Source organism: Miscanthus floridulus, chromosome 2 (assembly GCF_019320115.1).
Source record: "Miscanthus floridulus cultivar M001 chromosome 2, ASM1932011v1, whole genome shotgun sequence".
Lineage (NCBI taxonomy): Eukaryota > Viridiplantae > Streptophyta > Magnoliopsida > Poales > Poaceae > Miscanthus > Miscanthus floridulus.
The window spans coordinates 41,879,632-41,897,861 of record NC_089581.1 but is presented as its reverse complement, the minus strand read 5'-3'; the positions used below and the strand labels follow the sequence as shown (position 1 = coordinate 41,897,861).

Below are 18,230 nucleotides of genomic sequence, written 5' to 3'. Positions count from 1 at the left end.
CAGTGCCATAAATGACAAGGCGGCGGTGAGCTCAACCACGTGCGCGTGATAGTGGCGGCATCGAACTGGGCCGGTAGCGACGCAGAGGTGCAGAGGGAGGCACGGACATGACGGCGATGCGATGGCACCGGCAATAGCTGCGTCGTGGCGCGGGGCGGATCGGCGGTGTGACAGCGCGGCGAGGCAGGCTGCAGCGTTGCCCGGCCGTGCGAGCAGCAGCAGTGGCTCCACGCGGCAGAGCCAGTGGTGGCCAGGCCAGGGCAGTCGCAGCCGGACATGCGCGGCAGCGCGCGTGCACGCGCAGAGCGAGCAGGCGTGGCGACATTGCGCCCCCGAGACGTGGTGACTGCGCTCACCCGGTGAACTAGCCCGAAATCACGTCTTGCACGAATTTTAAAGCGCATATAAAAACTAAATGGTTGCTGTGGAACCTAAACCATCTTCACCATGCTCCAGAGAGGATATGAGGCTACCAACCTGAGCTAAAATACGACACCACCTCCTAACTCGATTTCACAAAATAAATCACCAAACATTGCATTGTCTATCTGCCAATATACTTGAAAATATTCCAATTTTTTAGCTGAATTTGATTCTAAATTGCATTTTCAGGCTATTAGAAATGTTGGCTAGCACTGTTATTTTTCCACGGCAAGTATTTCATTGTCATCTACAAAGTTCATATTCCAAACTTTATTTAGCGCCACATATATGTTCTATAGCATTTTTGTTCAATAAAAATTAGTTTTAAACCCTAATTGATACATATGAGTTATGGAATAACTTATTATTTAACATTTTTATTGATCATCTGAAGTTACAAAAATGTTATCTACACATTCTATCACATGCATTATCACATAAACATGATGCTCATGACATGATTTAGTAGTTTGTTTAGGGCGTAACACTGAGGGTGTCACACCGTTCAACCTCGGCTCGGACCTTTGGAGCGTGTGATTCAATCACCGAAGCGAAGAACTGCGACTCCTACCGATGGGGATTAGGGACACGATCAAGGATAACCAAGCGCGGCAGAGATCGAAGCGCAACGGCTTTGATACCAATTGTTGTGTTCCGGGATGAACACAACGGATAACTTGGGAATTTGGAGTTTAGACTGGGGAACAGCAAGAACTTGGGAGGAATTCAGAAGAACAGAGTTTAGATAGGGAATAGCATTTCAGGGTCCAGAGAAGTATTCAGTTCGATGCCTTTGCACAATGCGATTACAAGGGCTTATAAGGGCGCCCGCCGTGGCACCTAGCCGCCTAACCAACCGACTATGTGAGCTAACAGAATCGCCTTTGGGTCCCCACCACCGTAACCGCCTTCCAGAACATGACACCATCTCCGCGCTTGATCAGCCACGCTGTTTAGCTGTTGTCGGACACGCTACAGTACGACACTTCTTGCCCGCTCTCCCGACAACATCGTTAGAAGTGTGCATCTCTTTGTTAATTTGAAAGCACCTTTTAGGCCCGTTCGTTTGGCCTGGGTTAGACCCAGGAACTCCAGTTCATCAATGCTATATAAATTAGTAAACATATCCCGTCAGGAATCATTCCAACACTCAATTTGGAGTATTTTAGATGGGATATGTACGTTAAATTCACTCACACCGTACCTGCAGGTCAATTTGCATTTCGGTGCCTGGACGTAGCACCATTAAGGTCCCGTTCGCTTCGCTGGAAAAATAAGTCGAAACACTGTTCCGACTGATTTGTTGTTAGAGGAAAACACTGTTCTGGCTAAAAAAATAAGCTGAAAAAGATGGATTATAAGAAAAGCGAACGTGACCTATCTCGCACTCGCGTGTACTGTACCTACTAGCTCGCATCCGGACGTAGCCATGCGCTTTCATTTTTGTTGTATTTTAAACGGACGCTTCAAGTTTGTGCTCGGGATTTTGGATGGTGTAACGTACGATGCACGCATACGTACGGACACGGGTGATATGTACGGTTACGGCCGCTGGCGGTTAGTGCCTATTTGTAAACAAAAAATCGTGTACTTTTTTTTTATTTGATTTGATTTGAAAAAAAAAACGTTTCGCCCTGCCCTTGCCGCCAATCCACGGGCGGCTGTTTGGAAGTTAAGAGCTTCGTGTTGGCATGGGATGATAATAGCAAAATTGTTTTTAACGTTCTAGTACCACAATCATATTTGACCTCTATCTAGGACACTTGCAATGTTTATAGAATGCTAGCATTTCCTCTATTTAAACTCGCCACACATGCTCGAGCTATTTTTTAGTAAAAAAAGAGGAAAAACTAAAAAGTGTTGGTACGAGGATGTTCTTCACGGCGTTGAGTCTAGGCAATAGCCGAGCGGATTTTTCTAACGAGGCAAAACAAAGCTGATTCGGGCCAGCTCAGGATCTACCGTTACGTGGCCCTGCCGCCGCGATTTCTAACAGGAAGTCATGAATGAAATAAATTAAAGGAAATGAACGCGTAGAAGATGGTATAGCTGGGTGAGCTGGTAATGTACCAAATTTCTACTCGAATACGAACCCCCATATCGTTTTGTAGAGCGGGTAGATACCATTCAGTCAGTTTTCCAAGGGAGAGAGACAGAGAGAGGCCGGATTCAGAATCTCTTTTCTTGCAACTTTCCATCGGCAAAGTAGGCCGATGCGACTTGCGACCATCATGATTCGGGTGATAGGGTTGGGCTGAATCCGCGTGCACACCGACGGAGAAGGGAGAAGTAAACACGAAACTCGATAGAAACTCTACGAGCTGTGGACAGAAAAAGCCAGAAAATTCTGTTACTAGCCGGGAGAGATGAAGCCATTTCACACATGAGTTCGGTGCAAAAAACGGCTTAAAACGAGGCCGAACTCGGAAGGAATTCGTCTCCCGGGCGGGCGGATCTTGTCAAAGCCAGGGCAGAGCAGAGGAAATCCAATCCCGGACAGCCGGAGCCCCGAACACAACGACTTGCAACTCACGTCTCGTCGCCCTCCTCCCTCCTTTTTTTTCCCTTTTCTTTTCAACAACTCGCGGGCAGCGGTGCCCCCCGTGCATGTGTGTGTGGTGGTCTGTGGAGAGAGAGAGAGAGAGGGAGGCAGGCAGCTGCGTCTGCGTCGTGGCCGGCGCGGCGCTACGCGAAAACCAAATCCTCACCTCCGTTCCCCCCCCTCTGCATCCATCCATCCATCCTGCTCGCGCCCCGAAAAATGGCGCCAACCCCTCCCCAGTCTCCCGCGCGGCCCTGCTGCCCCAGCTATTTCCCCCTCCCCTGACTTGACCGACCGACCGACCCCGCCCAGCTGCGCGCCCCCCAAACCCTAACCCCCGGGCCGGCCCCTGGGCTGGGCCCCGCCCCGGCCATGGCGTCGCTGCCCAAGCCGCCGCCGCCGCCGCGCCCCAAGACGCGGGGCAACTACAACTGCGGCCGCTGCGGCCAGCCCAAGAAGGGCCACGTCTGCGTCGGCCCCGTCCCCGCCCCCGCCCCCGCGCCCGGCGGGGCCGCCCCGACCCCGACCCCGTCGCCCTCGTCCTCGTCCGGGGCCGCCAGCGCCAGCGGCGCCGGAGGGGAGCACAGGCTCCGCCGCGCCCTCTCCTTCGACGAGGCCGGCACTACGCCGCCCTCGCCGGAGAAGAAGCCCAAGGTGGAGGACGTCGACATGGGGGAGGCGGAGCTGGACGACGAGGAGGCCACGGTGGACGTGGGCGCCCGCCAGATGCCCAGGGAGGTCATGGCGGAGGTTCTGCGCCGCCTCGGCCCCCGCGGGGTCATGGCCGCCGCGGGGGTCAGCCGCGGCTGGCGGGACTGCGCGGGACGGGTCTGGCGGGCCGCCGAGGAGCTCCGCCTCCGCGTCCTCGCCTCCTCTGGCGTCGGCCTCCTCGGCGCGCTGCTCCCGCGCTGCACCGCGCTCTCCCGCCTGGACCTCCGAATGGAAAGGTGAGGTGCCCCGGCCGAATCTCACCTGGAACAGTGCGATTCTTACGCGATCTGGGTGCGCCGCAGTGAGATCGATGAGCCGATCTCAGCTCGGCGCTGCTCATTTTTTGCGATGACCAGGGAATTCGCCCGCGCGTAATTTCTGCTTACGGTTATTCAATTTTGATTAAGGGATACGATATAAATCGCTAGAATATTAATATTATATATATGGGGAAAAGGCCATATTTCTGGGTGACCTCCAAAGTAGTAGTAGTACAGTATAAGACGGGTAACCGATCTGAAAACTGGTGGTGCTGCTGCCTTGGTCTCCAATTGGCATGACAAGACAAGGAGTCAAGGCATGTACGGAATATTTATGTCCTATCTGATAAGGGTGTTGGGGTTTTGGTTAATGCTCAGGGCTCAATAAGCACGCACTACAAATTAATAACAGTGCCTACTATATAAGACCATGCAACCATGGGGGAAACCGCATCCTTGTCATATTTTGGATATGTGGACTTGCTCACGTTTTTTGTTTCTGTGAGGAGATAAGATGTTAGTGCCCCCAGATCATATTTGAGCATTGGTTGGGTTAGTTGTGGTAATGCCTGATTTAAGCAGGGATCCTTGTTGAGAAATGAGTAGGGAGTTATCAATGTCTTGTCATGCAGCTGCATGCTTTAGGTCAGTTTCTACGTCGGTATGAGTGTATGAGCTCATGAGTATTAGTGTCAGATTAATGTCCCACTTCAGAACATAATGAACAGGGTGCCTTACTGGCTTATCCTTTGCTTATCCTGTGACATTAAGTATACAACTCTAAACTAGTCAAGTAATGTTAAAAGGACCAAAATGTGGTTTCAGAAGTACCTAGTCAAGTTGTAGGATGATTTGTGAGTGGACACCACTGTACAAAGGTGCTTGCTAGATGAATGCATAAACGGTGCATGCATCTATTTGCAAATTTTATAGAAATGGCTTTGTTTCAGATTTTCTTTGTCTTGCTAACTTGTTTCTAAAACTAATTCTTTTAACTTGTTTCTAAAACATTATGCCTTCTCTGACCAATGCTGTAGTTTAGAGACCCACAATCAGTACTTGCAATCAAATTGGTCAGTGCTCATCAATGGCCATTGATTACTATCCATGATCTATACCAGTATAAGATCATGTATCCCTACCGGTGTATGTTTCTTTACTAAGATAACGTTTAGTACTCTTAACATGTATCTTGTTCTTTAATGTTTCTTGCAGTGATGTTGACGCCACTACCTTGTCTTGTATTGCATTTTCCTGCCCAAGTTTAAGAACTCTCGAGATTACCATGGCCGCTGATGCAGTCAACAGGATTACTGGGTACGTTATGTTTGGTTATAATATACATGTTTTACCTTGTTTCCAATGCTAGCTCCTCAACTAAAATTGCAAGACGAGATCAAGGTTATTAAACAGTCAAAGTGTGAAGCAGAGGTCCTATGGACATTTGAAGTTATTACAAATCTACTAGTGCAGTGCAATTAGTGGTCTATTACTCTGTTTCAAGTTAGTGCATTAGTCATATGTTGATTGCCATGCTACGTCTCTTGCAGAAACTTAGCTAGTTATGGTTATCCTGCTGCAAAAGTCATCTTGACATTGATTTGTGAATGATTATATTTGCATCCTATATTAGTAATATCGTGTTTGCTTTAAGCACATACATAAATATAAGCTGATTTTATTTTGTGTGCAGGGAGGATCTAAGTTGTTTTGTCTCGGAGAAGTCTACTCTCTCAGTCCTCAAAATTGGTGGTTGCTCTAATTTGGATATTCTTAATCTGTGCTCTTCAAGCCTTTCAATTCTTTGGCTGTCAGATCTTTGTTCCCTTTCGAAATCGGTAATACTGTGTTCAAACGCTATTCACAATGATAAAAAGTTCATTTTCTGCATTAGTTCACTGGAGGGGATGTTTCTTACAGGTTATGAACTGTCCTAATATGAATGAGCTCTCACTGTGCTTCACACAACAAAGTAGTGATTTTAACGATCTGGTTACTTTGATGGATGGCCTAGGTCGTACATGCCATAACTTGAAAAAAATGCACATATCATCGAATCAATTATCCAACGAAGCTGTATGTGCTCTAGAGAATGCTAATTTCAGGTATATTTCTGCCCTTTTCTATCTACTATCCAACCATCTTTTTGATCCAATGTTGCCATATCGCATGCTAATCTCATCAATATTCTAGTTTTGTATTACTTCAACTTTCTAACTTCAGTCTCGTTATTGTTCACCAGGGGACTGTGCATGCTATCCTTGATTCTAGGTTCAAAAATAACTGATGCAGCTGTTACATCTATTGTTCGGTCGTGTCCGAGCTTGGAGTTACTTGATTTAAGTGGGTAAGCTCCATTCCTTGGCTTTGGAAATGCAATCTGTTATTGATTATCAGAAAGCTGCTGTTTTATTTACCAGCCGGAATTACTTGTATTTAGCTGATTTTAATTACCTGTTTCGATTACTCCAGATCTAGCATTAGTGATAATGGTGTTGGGATGATCTGCAAAGCGTTCCCTCATACTTTATCAAGGCTGCTCCTTGCTCTTTGCCCAAATGTGACCACACGTAAGCCCCAGAACTCTTTCCGCAGTCGATTAATCCTACCTCACTGCACATGAGTTTACTGGTTATCATGCATGATTCCCTAATGTAGAGATAATTTTTTATATGCTTCTATAGGTGGGATCCAGCTAGCCACAGCACAGTTGCCATGTCTTCAACTCATGGACTGTGGAATGAGCCTATGCGCTAACGTGAAGAATGAAAAAGAGGGTCCGTATTTTGGTGAACTCAATGGAGGTATAAGAATTATACGAAAACTATCCACCTTAAAGAGGCAACCTATTCACCAAAAGCTTATTATAAAGCATGGGAATTTGAAGAAACTCAGTCTGTGGGGCTGTTCTGCAATAGATGTAAGCCTTGGACTTTATGGGCATTGATACATCCTATTGTTTACTAATAAAATCTATAACTAGTTTCATACGTCGCAGGCTCTATATGTAAATTGTCCAGAGTTAAATGATCTCAATCTTAACTCTTGCACAAATCTACATCCAGGTATTATGTCCTTTCATTTTTTTTTCAGGTTATCAAGTAGGTAAATAGTTGTCACCATTGCTGATGATTAGAATTACTTGCCTCAGAACGTCTGCTTCTTCAGTGCCCAAATTTGAAGAATGTCCATGCATCTGGATGCCAAGATATGTTGATTGGAGCAATCAGAAATCAGGTATTCCCTTTGTTTTCAAATAATTGACACCGCAACCATGCTTAGTTAGGCAATCATTTTTCTTTAGAAAATGTGACCATGAATATGCCCCTCATTAGTATCTGAATTCTCAAGTACAAACAATGAGGTTGAAAATGATAAGGGTTTTTAGGGCTGAGGTGCACTTTGGGAAGCATGCCTGCAGAGCAGTGTAAGTGGAAATGTTTGTGAGCAAAATTTTTGGGTCAAATAAATGTAGACTACGGATCTAATGGGCCTGTTTCTAACTGGATCTTCCTATTGGCCAGCTTCCTTTTGCTATTCACTGATCAGTAGTTCACTAGCCAGAAAATCCAGTGTTATTGTATGAGCATGTTTTAGTCTATATTTGTTAGGCAGAAAATCATTTACTCTGCTGAGGAAGTTGACAATATTTTTTGATGCTGCTTATAGTCCAATGTTTGTCACAAATGCAGTTGGCATATTTGAACAGATTAGGCATGTGCATGATCTGCGTAAGCCAAATAAAAGGGAAAGTGAATTGAACTGGCATAAAAGCTTGATTTGCAATTGGTGAAGAAATAGTCTCTTATAATTTAGAGGGAACTAATTCATCTTGGCTTTTGATTTTTGGCTCATTTTTGCCCTCCAGACACTGATAACATCCAAGCCACAAAACCTAATCAAGCAACTTATATGAACTGGAGTCTAGGATGGAGTGAGCAGAGGGTTGGAGCTGAAGGTATACCAGGCTATATTGTTATAGGCATTCCATAGCTTAGAAACCATTCATTTGGCATTGGTTCTTGTACATTGTAATTTTGGTGCCTCATGTAGGGTGTACTGGTGTTGTAACTTAATTATCTGAACACGCTGGAAGCGGTAATTCCGCTCATAGAAAAATAATATATAGATTTTTGTTGACTCAGTTTTAGGACTGGATCAAGCTGAACAACCGACATCCTGGATAGACAGGTTGCAGCATAGCACCACCTGCACTTTGTAGCCCTAGCTACACTAGGCTGAGTTATTTCTCCTGTTTGGTTTGTGCTGGATGCCTTTCTACTGTGAGGGTGCTACCAATCTTTTGTGACTTGTCTATCACCCAGGCATTGACATGATGTGTGTGTGGCCATGAGTCACCTCTAGGCAAGCTATACTTGTGATGAGGTGGCTCTGCCATCCATTGATGTGGACATTGTCGTTTTTCTTTGAAACACTTTGTTGTACTTAAGAGGTTTGAACTGAGTAGTTGTAGATTGAGAAGCCTTTTGTTGTAAGCTGAAATGAAAACCATAGAAGATGCTGTTAGCCTGCACTAATATTTAAGAGACTCTAAAACTTTGCTGATAGACAGCTTGTATGTTTACAATTGAGATCTGTTGCTGCTTATGTAACAGAAACACAAACTTGAACCAGGTTGACATTTGGTTCATAGTTTTAGAATTGAAACAAAGAATTGAGCAACTAAACTTAGTAGTAACAATGAGGAGTCCTAAAGAAAGGCAATATTTCTATCATTCACCAAATTAACTGAAATAATTGAAAAACTTCTCCAAACTGTGGTCTAATGTTCACTTGATCAATCATTTCATTACGGAAAGGAAATGGAAAGGGCATTATCCCTTGGTCTTCCATTTTTCCAATGTATTGCCAAAATTTTGCCAGGTTCTGAATGAGTTCGCTGCAGCTGAACCATCTCTTCCATGCAAGCGGCTAGCAGATGGCTTGAAACGGGTTCAACTCCCCCAGTTCCAAAAGCAGCAGGTAAAAGCGCTATGCCTTCCGCCCAGCCATTTTCACAGGGATGTCTAATTACTCTTGTGTTTCTTTCAGCCATTGGAGGATGACAAATTGATTGAATTGAGCCAGACCCATGCACTGTGCATCTTGGTTCATAATAACATCACTAGAGCCAGTTAACCGAGCATTGTACACACCAAATTATGTGAATCATGCACCACATAACATTATTAATTCGTTGTATACTTGCTGTATTGCATCAGAACCTGTAGTGCTTGTTGTATAAGCTGCTAATTGCTGCCTGGACATGTCTGAATCCCTCATGGTTTTCTTGCAACTGTCCTTGGAAACATTGTAGAGCAATAATTTGTAACCATGACCCGTATTCTCTAGGAAACAATAATGATCCTAGATCACTCATTTTGGTTTGGTGGCATTATTCTGCTATGCTTTCTCATGAGCTGTCTATGGAGTATGAACATTGGTTCTTCAACCTCTACTCGTAGATAAGGGGAAACCCCATAATCCATATCCATATTCTGTTTAATTTCAGTAATTTTGGGAAGATAATGCCGTGTTCGCTTATGCTGAAATTTGGCTTATGTTGATGTTTATGTTGAAATGTTGTGAGAGGAAAACACTGTTCCATGACTGAAAAGTAACTCAAGCGAACAGGGCTTAGCATAGGATCCATATCATAGTATCCAGTTCAATTTCTGCAATGTTGAGAAGATCACTCTATCCTGCAGATAGGATAAAAAAGCCGCAAGGTTCTTCAAGCTTTGTTTACCCAGGTGAATTTTTTCTGGGTGCAATATGAGTTTGATATAGGGATTACGAATATACAATATTTTGGTGGCACGGCGCATGGCCGCATGGGCACGGCAGGCCAAAGATCCTGAATAAGATGATATATCGCCTTCCGTTCCAACTTTCGACACTAGTTGCCAGCGTACCTTTGTTTATACGGTAGGCCGCTCGCAGAACACAAATGATAATTTTTTTTCTTGAATAATGCCGTTTTGAACCGCTGCAAGGCATTTGAAACGCGGTCCCGTATCTCAGATCTCAATGCTCATGGCATGCCCCCACCCCCCAACTGCATGGAGATCCTTGAGACACCTTTACATCTGTGTGCACCTCAATTTTCATAAAAACAGATGAATCATTGACGCTGTTCCTCGGCATCAAAGTCAGATTATGCTTCGTTTCTTTCCAACACATATTAGGGTTTGAAAACATCCTTAGAAAACGAGTTAACAAAAAAGAAAAATTCTATGATAATATACTCCTACGACGTAAGTTGTTTTAGTTATGTTCTAAATCAATCTTTTCTAATTTTGATCACGTTTATGAAAAATGAGCGAACATCTACGTCAAATTAGTTTTATTAATAAATCCACCATAAAATGTCTTGATAATACATTTATTTTGTATTATAGATGTTAACATAGTTTTTTTTTCTCAATAAACTCAGTCAAAGTAGGATAAAACTAAAACTTACATTTTAAAACAATGTAAGTATTGTCGACCAGTACAAAATCAAATTGTACATTTGTACTACAAGATCTATTATATACAAAATTGATACAACTTCCTTACACTCAATGTGTATATAGTTTGATTAATTGTTTGAAAGTTTATAAAGATTGACTTTCGAAAATTTAATACCCCTACGAAAATAAATGGAGTGAGTACTCATTACTCATTAGCCTTATCGACCGGAAAAAACGACCCTCGAGTGTAGCCATGCTAGCTTTAGGTTCCGAGTGGCATTTTGCTCGTTAATAACATAGTAACCTGCGATGAGTTTCTTGGATACTCCTACTGAGCAGCCAGCACGTACGTCAGCACGTCACAGCCCATTTGACAAACTGCTGCATCCCTGCAGATTTTCCTTTTCTTTTTATTTTTAAAATAGAAGATGCGCAGAGCATGCCATCTTTGTTAATGCTAACTCCGACGACGTCATTGGCTCATTGCTCCCGTCTCTATCGATCAATCTCTGCAAAGTACAGTATCGATTCAGATCAATGCCACGCCTTCGCGGGCAAGGTCTGCTCCTCTCGGCTGCACGTCCGCTTTCCCCTCGGCCAATCGCCATGGACAACGCCGTGTCCTCGTCCCCGGGGCCGCTGCGCTTCGTGATCTTCCCGTGGCTCGGGTTCGGCCACCTGCTCCCGTACCTGGAGCTCGGGGAGCGGCTGGCGCTGCGGGGCCACCGCGTGTCCTTCGTCTCCACTCCGGGCAACATCGCCCGCCTCCCGGCGCTGCGCCCCGCCGCGGCGCCGCGCGTCGACCTCGTGGCGCTCCCGCTCCCGCGCGTCGACGGCCTCCCCGACGGCGCCGAGTCCACTAACAGCGTCCCCCACGACAAGTTTGAGCTCCTGTTCAAGGCCTTCGACGGGCTCGCCGCGCCCTTCGCGGAGTTCTTGGGCGCGTCCTGCGCCGACGAGGGCAAGAGGCCTGACTGGGTCATCGTCGACTGCTTCCACTACTGGGCCGCCGGCGCCGCCGTCGTCGACAACAAGGTTCGCTCACACCAAATGAAAACTGGTCAACGCTGTCAACTTGCTTTTGCTTCCGTATTTGTCTCAGATCCAGCTCGGCTTGTCACCAGGTGCCATGCGCAATGCTGCTCCCGAGCGCCGCGTCTCTTGCCGCGGCCAGGGATCGGCAGTCCTCGCGCGCCAAGCCGGGTGCCGCTGTAGAGGAACGGCCGGCGGCGGCTCCACCCCGCTACGAGTCGGAGCAGAATAAACAATATTTGGCCAAGGATGGCGCGTCATGTATGTCCATCGCCGAGCGCTTCTGCTTGACGCGCGAGAGGTGCACGGTCATGGCCATGCGAAGCAGCCTCGAGTGGGAGCCCGAGTTTCTCCCGCTGGTGGCACCGCTCGTCGGCAAGCCGGTCGTCCCCCTCGGGCTCCTTCCGCCGTCACCCGACGGAGGGCGCGGCGCCAACGCGAATGGGGAGCACACCGCCGTGCGGTGGCTGGACGCGCAGCCACCGAGCTCGGTGCTGTACGTGGCGCTGGGGAGCGAGGTGCCGCTGCGCGTGGAGCAGGTGCGCGAGCTGGCGCTGGGGCTGGAGCTCGTCGGGACACGCTTCCTCTGGGCTCTGAGGAATCCCAGCGGCGTTCCCGACGCGGACATCCTTCCAGCCGGGTTCCAAGAGCGCAGCCGCGGCCGTGGGCTGGTGACCACGGGGTGGGTTCCTCAGACCAGCATACTGGCGCACGGCGCCGTGGGCGGGTTCTTGACGCACTGCGGGCGGAACTCGCTCATCGAAGGGCTCTTGTATGGCCGCCCTCTCGTCATGCTGCCCATCTTCGGGGACCAAGGGCCGAATGCGCGCCTCATGGAGGGGAAGAAGGTGGGGTTGCAGGTGGCCAGGGATGAGCACGACGGGTCGTTCGACCGCCATGGCGTCGCCAGCGCAGTCCGGGCCGTCATGCTAGAGGAGGAAACCAGGGGTGTCTTCGTGGAAAATGCCCTCAAGGTGCAAGGGATTGTAGCTGATAAGGAACTGCAGGACAGGTACATCGACGAATTTATACAGCAACTAAGATCGTACTCCGGCCTCCGCTGCCCTGCCTCCAGCTGAGACTAGCGTGCAGGGTATGTAACTCCCACTTATAACAGCTTTCAAACCCGTTATCCGACACATTAGATGCCTGCAAGATCATGTATTTTGAATAAGAATTTTGCTCGTTGTGGTGTTTACCCTAGATGAATTTTGACGACAACAGACTTTGGCGTATGTTTTCGAAAGGAAAGAAAAGACTTGCATATGGAATCCCGATAATGGTTTCAGATAATTTGGCGACAATAAGAGGCGATGTATTGTGATATATCTGCCTAGTTCATATGCTCACACCCTCTTGCAATTATGAAAATGTGACAAGAGAAAGCACCCGAATCCGAATTGAAAATAGTTTGAACAGGAGTGATTGGGTTCATGATTACACCTTCCCACCCAACCCTGAATTCGAATTGAAAAGAATTCAAACATCGGTGAGGGCTCATTTGGATGAAGGGTGCCCAAAACCACGTGTGTTTAAGCCTCTAAGGGGTTTTCTCCACTGCACTTGCCACCACTGTCCCCTAGGAGACGGAATCCCCTAGTGGGAAAATTTACCAGCTACTATTTGGGAAAGATGGAGATACAAATCCCGGACGACAAAAAATATTCAGAATAATCAGAAAAACACACAGAATTCAGAAAATGATGTTTTCTCAAGCTGAAACTTAGCACCATAGATAAATTTAGTACGGATACGTAATTCATTTGCATAGACTTTCAAAATTATGGAAGTAAAGACAGACATGTCCAGTTCAAGCAAGGAATAAACATAAAAGCGGCATCGTGGAATGTGGCAAATTGGAAATTTCTCAATAACTAATACGTTCAGTAGCTTTGACACTTCATGAGATGCCTCTTCAAATGTCCTAGACACTCAAACCTGCATCAACGAACATTGTCATTACCACAGATGTAAATATAGGAACTGCAAATACTAATGTTAACTGCACACAAGATCATAGCTAGCAATAGACTATCAGATTAAATTGACGTCAATACCTGTAATTATTATGGTTACTAGTATCTATCAAGCTTGCTATCAAATTGGTAACGGCTTCTAGTCAAATATCATTTGTGAAATTGGTAATTGCACTCAAAACATACTGTATAACCAAAAACGGATTCAAGTTGCATACTTAGGCCCCTTTGAAATGCTAGAGTTTCACGCAATCATACAGCACTCACAGAAAAAATATTGGATTTGTGCAAATGAAAACCTGGTTGACTAACTGAAAGTTTCCTCAGTTTCTCAATACTAACAAAGAAAAAATCTGGTTCACTATCATTCTTCTTGAGCAATAATTATGGCCCCGTTCGCTGGTCTGAAACTTGGATGAAACTGGCTGAAAAATACTGTTCTGGCTGAATTATTGTGAGAGAAAAACACTGTTCCGGCTGAAAAAAAGAAGCCGAACAAACCAAATATGAGGTAAGCCGAACAGGGCCATCAGCTTTCATTCATACATGATAACTCAATACTAACAAAGAAAAAATTTGGTTAAATTTAGATTATGAAAAATGTTACAGCCCCTTAACCATGGTGATTAATTGATTTCTGAATTTAATTGTTCCTATCCTAACTTCCATTTTCTAATCTTCCAAGTAATTAGTTAGTTGATTTCTACTCCTATTGTCTTTTGGTTGATTGACCATTGTCTTAGGGTAGGTGAATCTTGCAAGGATTGGCAAAGGATAACTTTTTTATCATATAGCCAAAAGTATCATTCTTCTACATGCACACTAGATTAGAAACTTTGCTTGTACAACCAAATTAATGAAAAGCTTCCTGCTTTACATAGTACTGTAAAATTAGGCATTTGGGTTTTCAGTTTTAGTCAAAGGCATTGTAAAACTCACAAAAACTCCAACAGTCAATTGCAGCACTAGGCACTAGGCACTGGGCACTGGGCAGAAGGTCAGATTTCATAAATAAATTCTACAACACCATGTACTTCTCACAGTACCGTAAAATTCTTACACAAGGGGTAGTACTAGTAAGGTAGGTAGTCACAAGAATAGTAAACTTACCTTTGGAGCAATCTCACCCTTGATCCACAATAGGCAAACTCTTGGGTTTGTGAAGTTGATAAAAATTTCTCTGTTCACCTCACACTTCATGACGCTTGTTGCTTGCGCCTTCTCTTCATCTAAGAGCTCTTCCATGGATTCCAGAAGATCCATACACTTCTTGATAGAATAGTCACCTTTACTTGTTTCATCTAGTGATTCCACAAAAGTTTTGCTTTGCTTTATCTTGTGGTCCAAATAGCCTTGTAGAACTCCAGCAATGCTTCTCTTTTTCCCACTTCCTGATCCCTTTTGTCCTGAACAAGCAGAGGAAGCTGGTTCGGCTCCAGTGAGGTCTATAGGTTCACTTGATGCCCTATGATCATCCATACTTGCAAAGAAAGGGTTCATGCTGCTATCTGGAGCATCTATGTCACCGGCGTTGACATGTTGAGTGGAAGACGGTGGGTGCAACTCAAGTGGCTCTGTTGATGTGAAATTTAATTCACCTGTTGCAATGCTTCCTGTTTCATGTGGATAAATAAACTCAAGTCACATGAATGTCCCAAAAATATTAGCAGAAAAGGATAGTAGTAGCAGGAAAGCTACTACTGTATAGAACACACATTGAAATAAAAAGTTTATTTCAATAGTTCAAAAAAAGCTATCTGTAGGACAGTTACACAGCTGCACAGTTTGAGAAACACATGCTAATAGTTCAAAAAAAAACTATCTCTAGGACAGTTGCACAGCTACAGTAGTCTAACAAAAAACTATCTAAAAACAAATGCTAGTAGCTCAAAAAATCTAAATACTAAACACTACTGTAGGATAGGTAAAAAAGCTATCTGCACTAGTAGCTGAATAAAAAGTTTACCTTCGTACACTTTCTCACACTCGTGATACAAAGGAAATGCTTTTGCTTGGAACTTCTTAAGCCTTGGATGATCCTGGCAAATGCAAACTAAAGTTAGCAGCATAGTAACAAACTAAATTATCTAGCAAGTGAAATGATCTTACAACATACATCAATAAGTTTCTTTCATTTATCTGGTAAAGCATTGATCATGCACAAAGAATCATTCCAGCCAACCCCACTTTCCTTAATCCCTGCCCGAATAGCCTTGTAGTTTCCTTTAATGTCCTTCTCCTTGTCTTGAATCTGTGCCTTCGAAAATCCAGCGGATGGAAACTTCTCATTGAAATGCTTTATGATACTTCTCCATCCTTCAGGTGACCAACCATTTTAGCCCTTAAACCTTTCATGATTGTGTTCTTGAAGTACATCAAGAAGTCCTTTCTCATAATTAAAGCTCCATGATGCTCTTGAGCTTTGTCCTTTAGTCATAGCTAGAGTTTACAAAAATAACATTCAAACACAACTGTAATAGTTTGGCGACATATAACATAACTCACATAGATAGGAAGTCATAAACATAGATGTCTTATACAATAGCACATTGGCATGTTCAACATTTATTACATAACACACTACAAAATAATCTTCATGCTCTACGACTTGACTGCTACTTCCTAAGCATGACTTTGATTGTAGCGTTTCCACATTTGCATGGCAATCTGATCTCTTAGGACGTTTGCAGCATGGTCTTGTAAATTCAGCGACTGCACATCATTTTGATGATTACCATCTCCTTGTGGCAGATCAACATGATCAGATTCTGGTATATAAGTAGGTTGGTGATCTAGCCAATTCTCGTCACCATTTAGACATCTAATTATGTTATAGAATACAACGGCTGCTGCTGGAATTTTTATTTGAGATTCTATGGGATGATGTGTTCCTACTTTCAGAATTTGAAACATTTTCTTAAGAATCCCAATAGCCCTCTCAAAATGGTTTCTAAGAAGTGCATGACGATGATTGAAAAGCTTTTTGTGATCAGCATATTCTCTTCTTCGAGATGAGCGCCACCGAAACTCAGCAATGTGATATCTAACTCCTCGATAAGGCGCAAGGAATTGTGGTGCATTTGCATACCCACCATCCACAAGATAAAACTTTCCCTCAGGAACTTGGAAACCCTTGGAAATAGCTGATCGAAGAACTCCAACATTTGAAGCAGACCCTTTCCACCCACAAGAGATAAATGTGAAGTTCAGGTTGAAGTCACATGCTACCATGACATTCTGAGATAGTGTGCCTTTCCTATTCCTATATGGGGGGCTTTCTCTTCTGCAATTGTGATAGGCACATGTGTGCCGTCGATAGCACCAATACAATTCTGTAAAAAAATAAAACTTAAAAACAGAGCAAAATGTTAAAGAGACAGTAAGGTCTAGTGTTATGCCTCACCCCAAAAAAGGGCCAAAATCTAGGATCCGTAGCGATCTTGGGGTGAGTTTGGTTGGAAGTAGGAAGCTTCAGAAATCTATAGGTGAGAGTGGGAATGATATTGAAAACTGCCTTATGTGCCTATGGACAGTTTCAAAACTATGCTGAAATGCTTTCTTCAGTCTATTATTGCTAGCATTGTGTGAAATCATATACATAAACATCTCTAGCTGCTCCTCAACGGTAACACCTCGTGTGCCACACAATAGACCCTCACGCCTAAGATAGTTACATATCTCCTTAAATATTCGTGTCTCCATACGAAACTCAGATTTACACCAATTCTCGTGCCCCTCCAGAATTTCCTTCACCTTCTTAGCACCAGTATACTCGGAGGTATGCTCTGGCCTCTTCTCTTCATCAGACATTCAAGTATTGCAGGAACAATGACATGAAACAATTCATCATCATCTTCTTCTCCCATCTGTATGAATTTCTTAATTTTCTCCTTTCTAGAGCACATTATCTAAAAGTTGCAAATAAAAACAAGCTGAGATATTAGCCTACTTGTGTATTTATAATAAAGTACGTGTTAGTACTTTATTTTTCTCTCTAAACCGAACAAGATCACAGGTAGCAGTACTAATTCTGCAAGCATGGGCGAACTAATAACAGAGGCATGTCCACATATTCATAGCGTGACCCTTATATCTGATATTAGCATTAGCTCTATACCAGCTAAGATATTGGCCTACTTATGTATTTATAATTAAAGCCTATGTTCCAAAATTACCCAACGCGTCTCTCTTCTAATTGTAAAAGTCGCATATGCCAACTTGTGACATACTGACCTTACGAACAATTAGTACTTGCTTAAAACATCACGGAAGTAAACGAAAGAAATGAGTAAACATAATTAATATAATAAAAAGTGTTACTGCTAATAGGCTACCCAAACAAATCGAAAAGCACTCACTGAACTGAACTGTGAATACTATTCTAAAAAGCCTGAATATTCAGAAGCTGCACATGAAGCACTTAAGAGCTAAGACAGCTAGCAACCGATGGAAAACAAACAACTACTACAAAGAAATCTCTGAACTGACTGAAAAACGAAGTCTGCAGCTAAGCTTTACCTGAACTCTCCACTGGCCAGTTACTACTGACACTCTAAAATGCAGCTGCAGTGCGCTATCTAAAAAACAAAAACTGAGGAAACCTTGAGCCAAAAAAGAGCAGCAAGCTAGTTTGACAACCTCAACTGAACTAGAGTCATTAACCTAATGTTCAACTAAAAAAGAAGCAACTAGTCGCTGCAGCTAACAAGTGAAGGAAACAAATTGATAGGATTGCATCTAAGAAAAAACATAGAACAATAAAAAGAGCACCAGTTGTGGAAAGAACCACCAGATCACCACATAATTCATGAACACCAAACAGATCTAAAAG

At 44.2% G+C, this 18,230-nt stretch overlaps 2 protein-coding genes across 6 annotated transcripts; both read left to right on the top strand.

Moving 5' to 3' along the window:
- The first annotated feature begins 2,940 nt into the window (after nt 1-2,940).
- On the top strand, nt 2,941-9,342 carry LOC136522653 (F-box/LRR-repeat protein 17). 5 transcript variants are annotated; one of them, XR_010775959.1, is made up of 12 exons: nt 2,942-3,912; nt 5,152-5,253; nt 5,630-5,774; nt 5,857-6,041; nt 6,179-6,283; nt 6,409-6,506; nt 6,621-6,856; nt 6,935-7,001; nt 7,088-7,173; nt 7,805-7,894; nt 8,821-8,919; nt 8,989-9,027. XR_010775959.1 is itself a non-coding variant. In XM_066516487.1 (11 exons), exons 1-10 carry the CDS (start codon nt 3,338-3,340, stop codon nt 8,870-8,872), a joined length of 1,629 nt encoding a protein of 542 aa, XP_066372584.1. In that variant the 5' UTR covers nt 2,941-3,337; the 3' UTR covers nt 8,873-8,919; nt 8,989-9,342. The 5 variants fall into 5 exon arrangements, 4 of the variants coding, with proteins under 4 accessions (XP_066372584.1, XP_066372577.1, XP_066372562.1 ...); XM_066516487.1 differs by lacking the exon at nt 7,805-7,894 and having other exon boundaries at nt 2,941-3,912; nt 8,843-8,919; nt 8,989-9,342; XM_066516480.1 differs by lacking the exon at nt 8,989-9,027 and having other exon boundaries at nt 2,941-3,912; nt 8,843-8,916.
- Nucleotides 9,343-10,813: 1,471 nt separating this feature from the next.
- LOC136538591 (UDP-glycosyltransferase 91C1-like) lies at nt 10,814-12,633 on the top strand. The gene is made up of 2 exons (XM_066530542.1): nt 10,814-11,426; nt 11,516-12,633. Exons 1-2 carry the CDS (start codon nt 10,929-10,931, stop codon nt 12,500-12,502), a joined length of 1,485 nt encoding a protein of 494 aa, XP_066386639.1. The 5' UTR covers nt 10,814-10,928; the 3' UTR covers nt 12,503-12,633.
- The last annotated feature ends 5,597 nt before the right edge of the window (nt 12,634-18,230 follow it).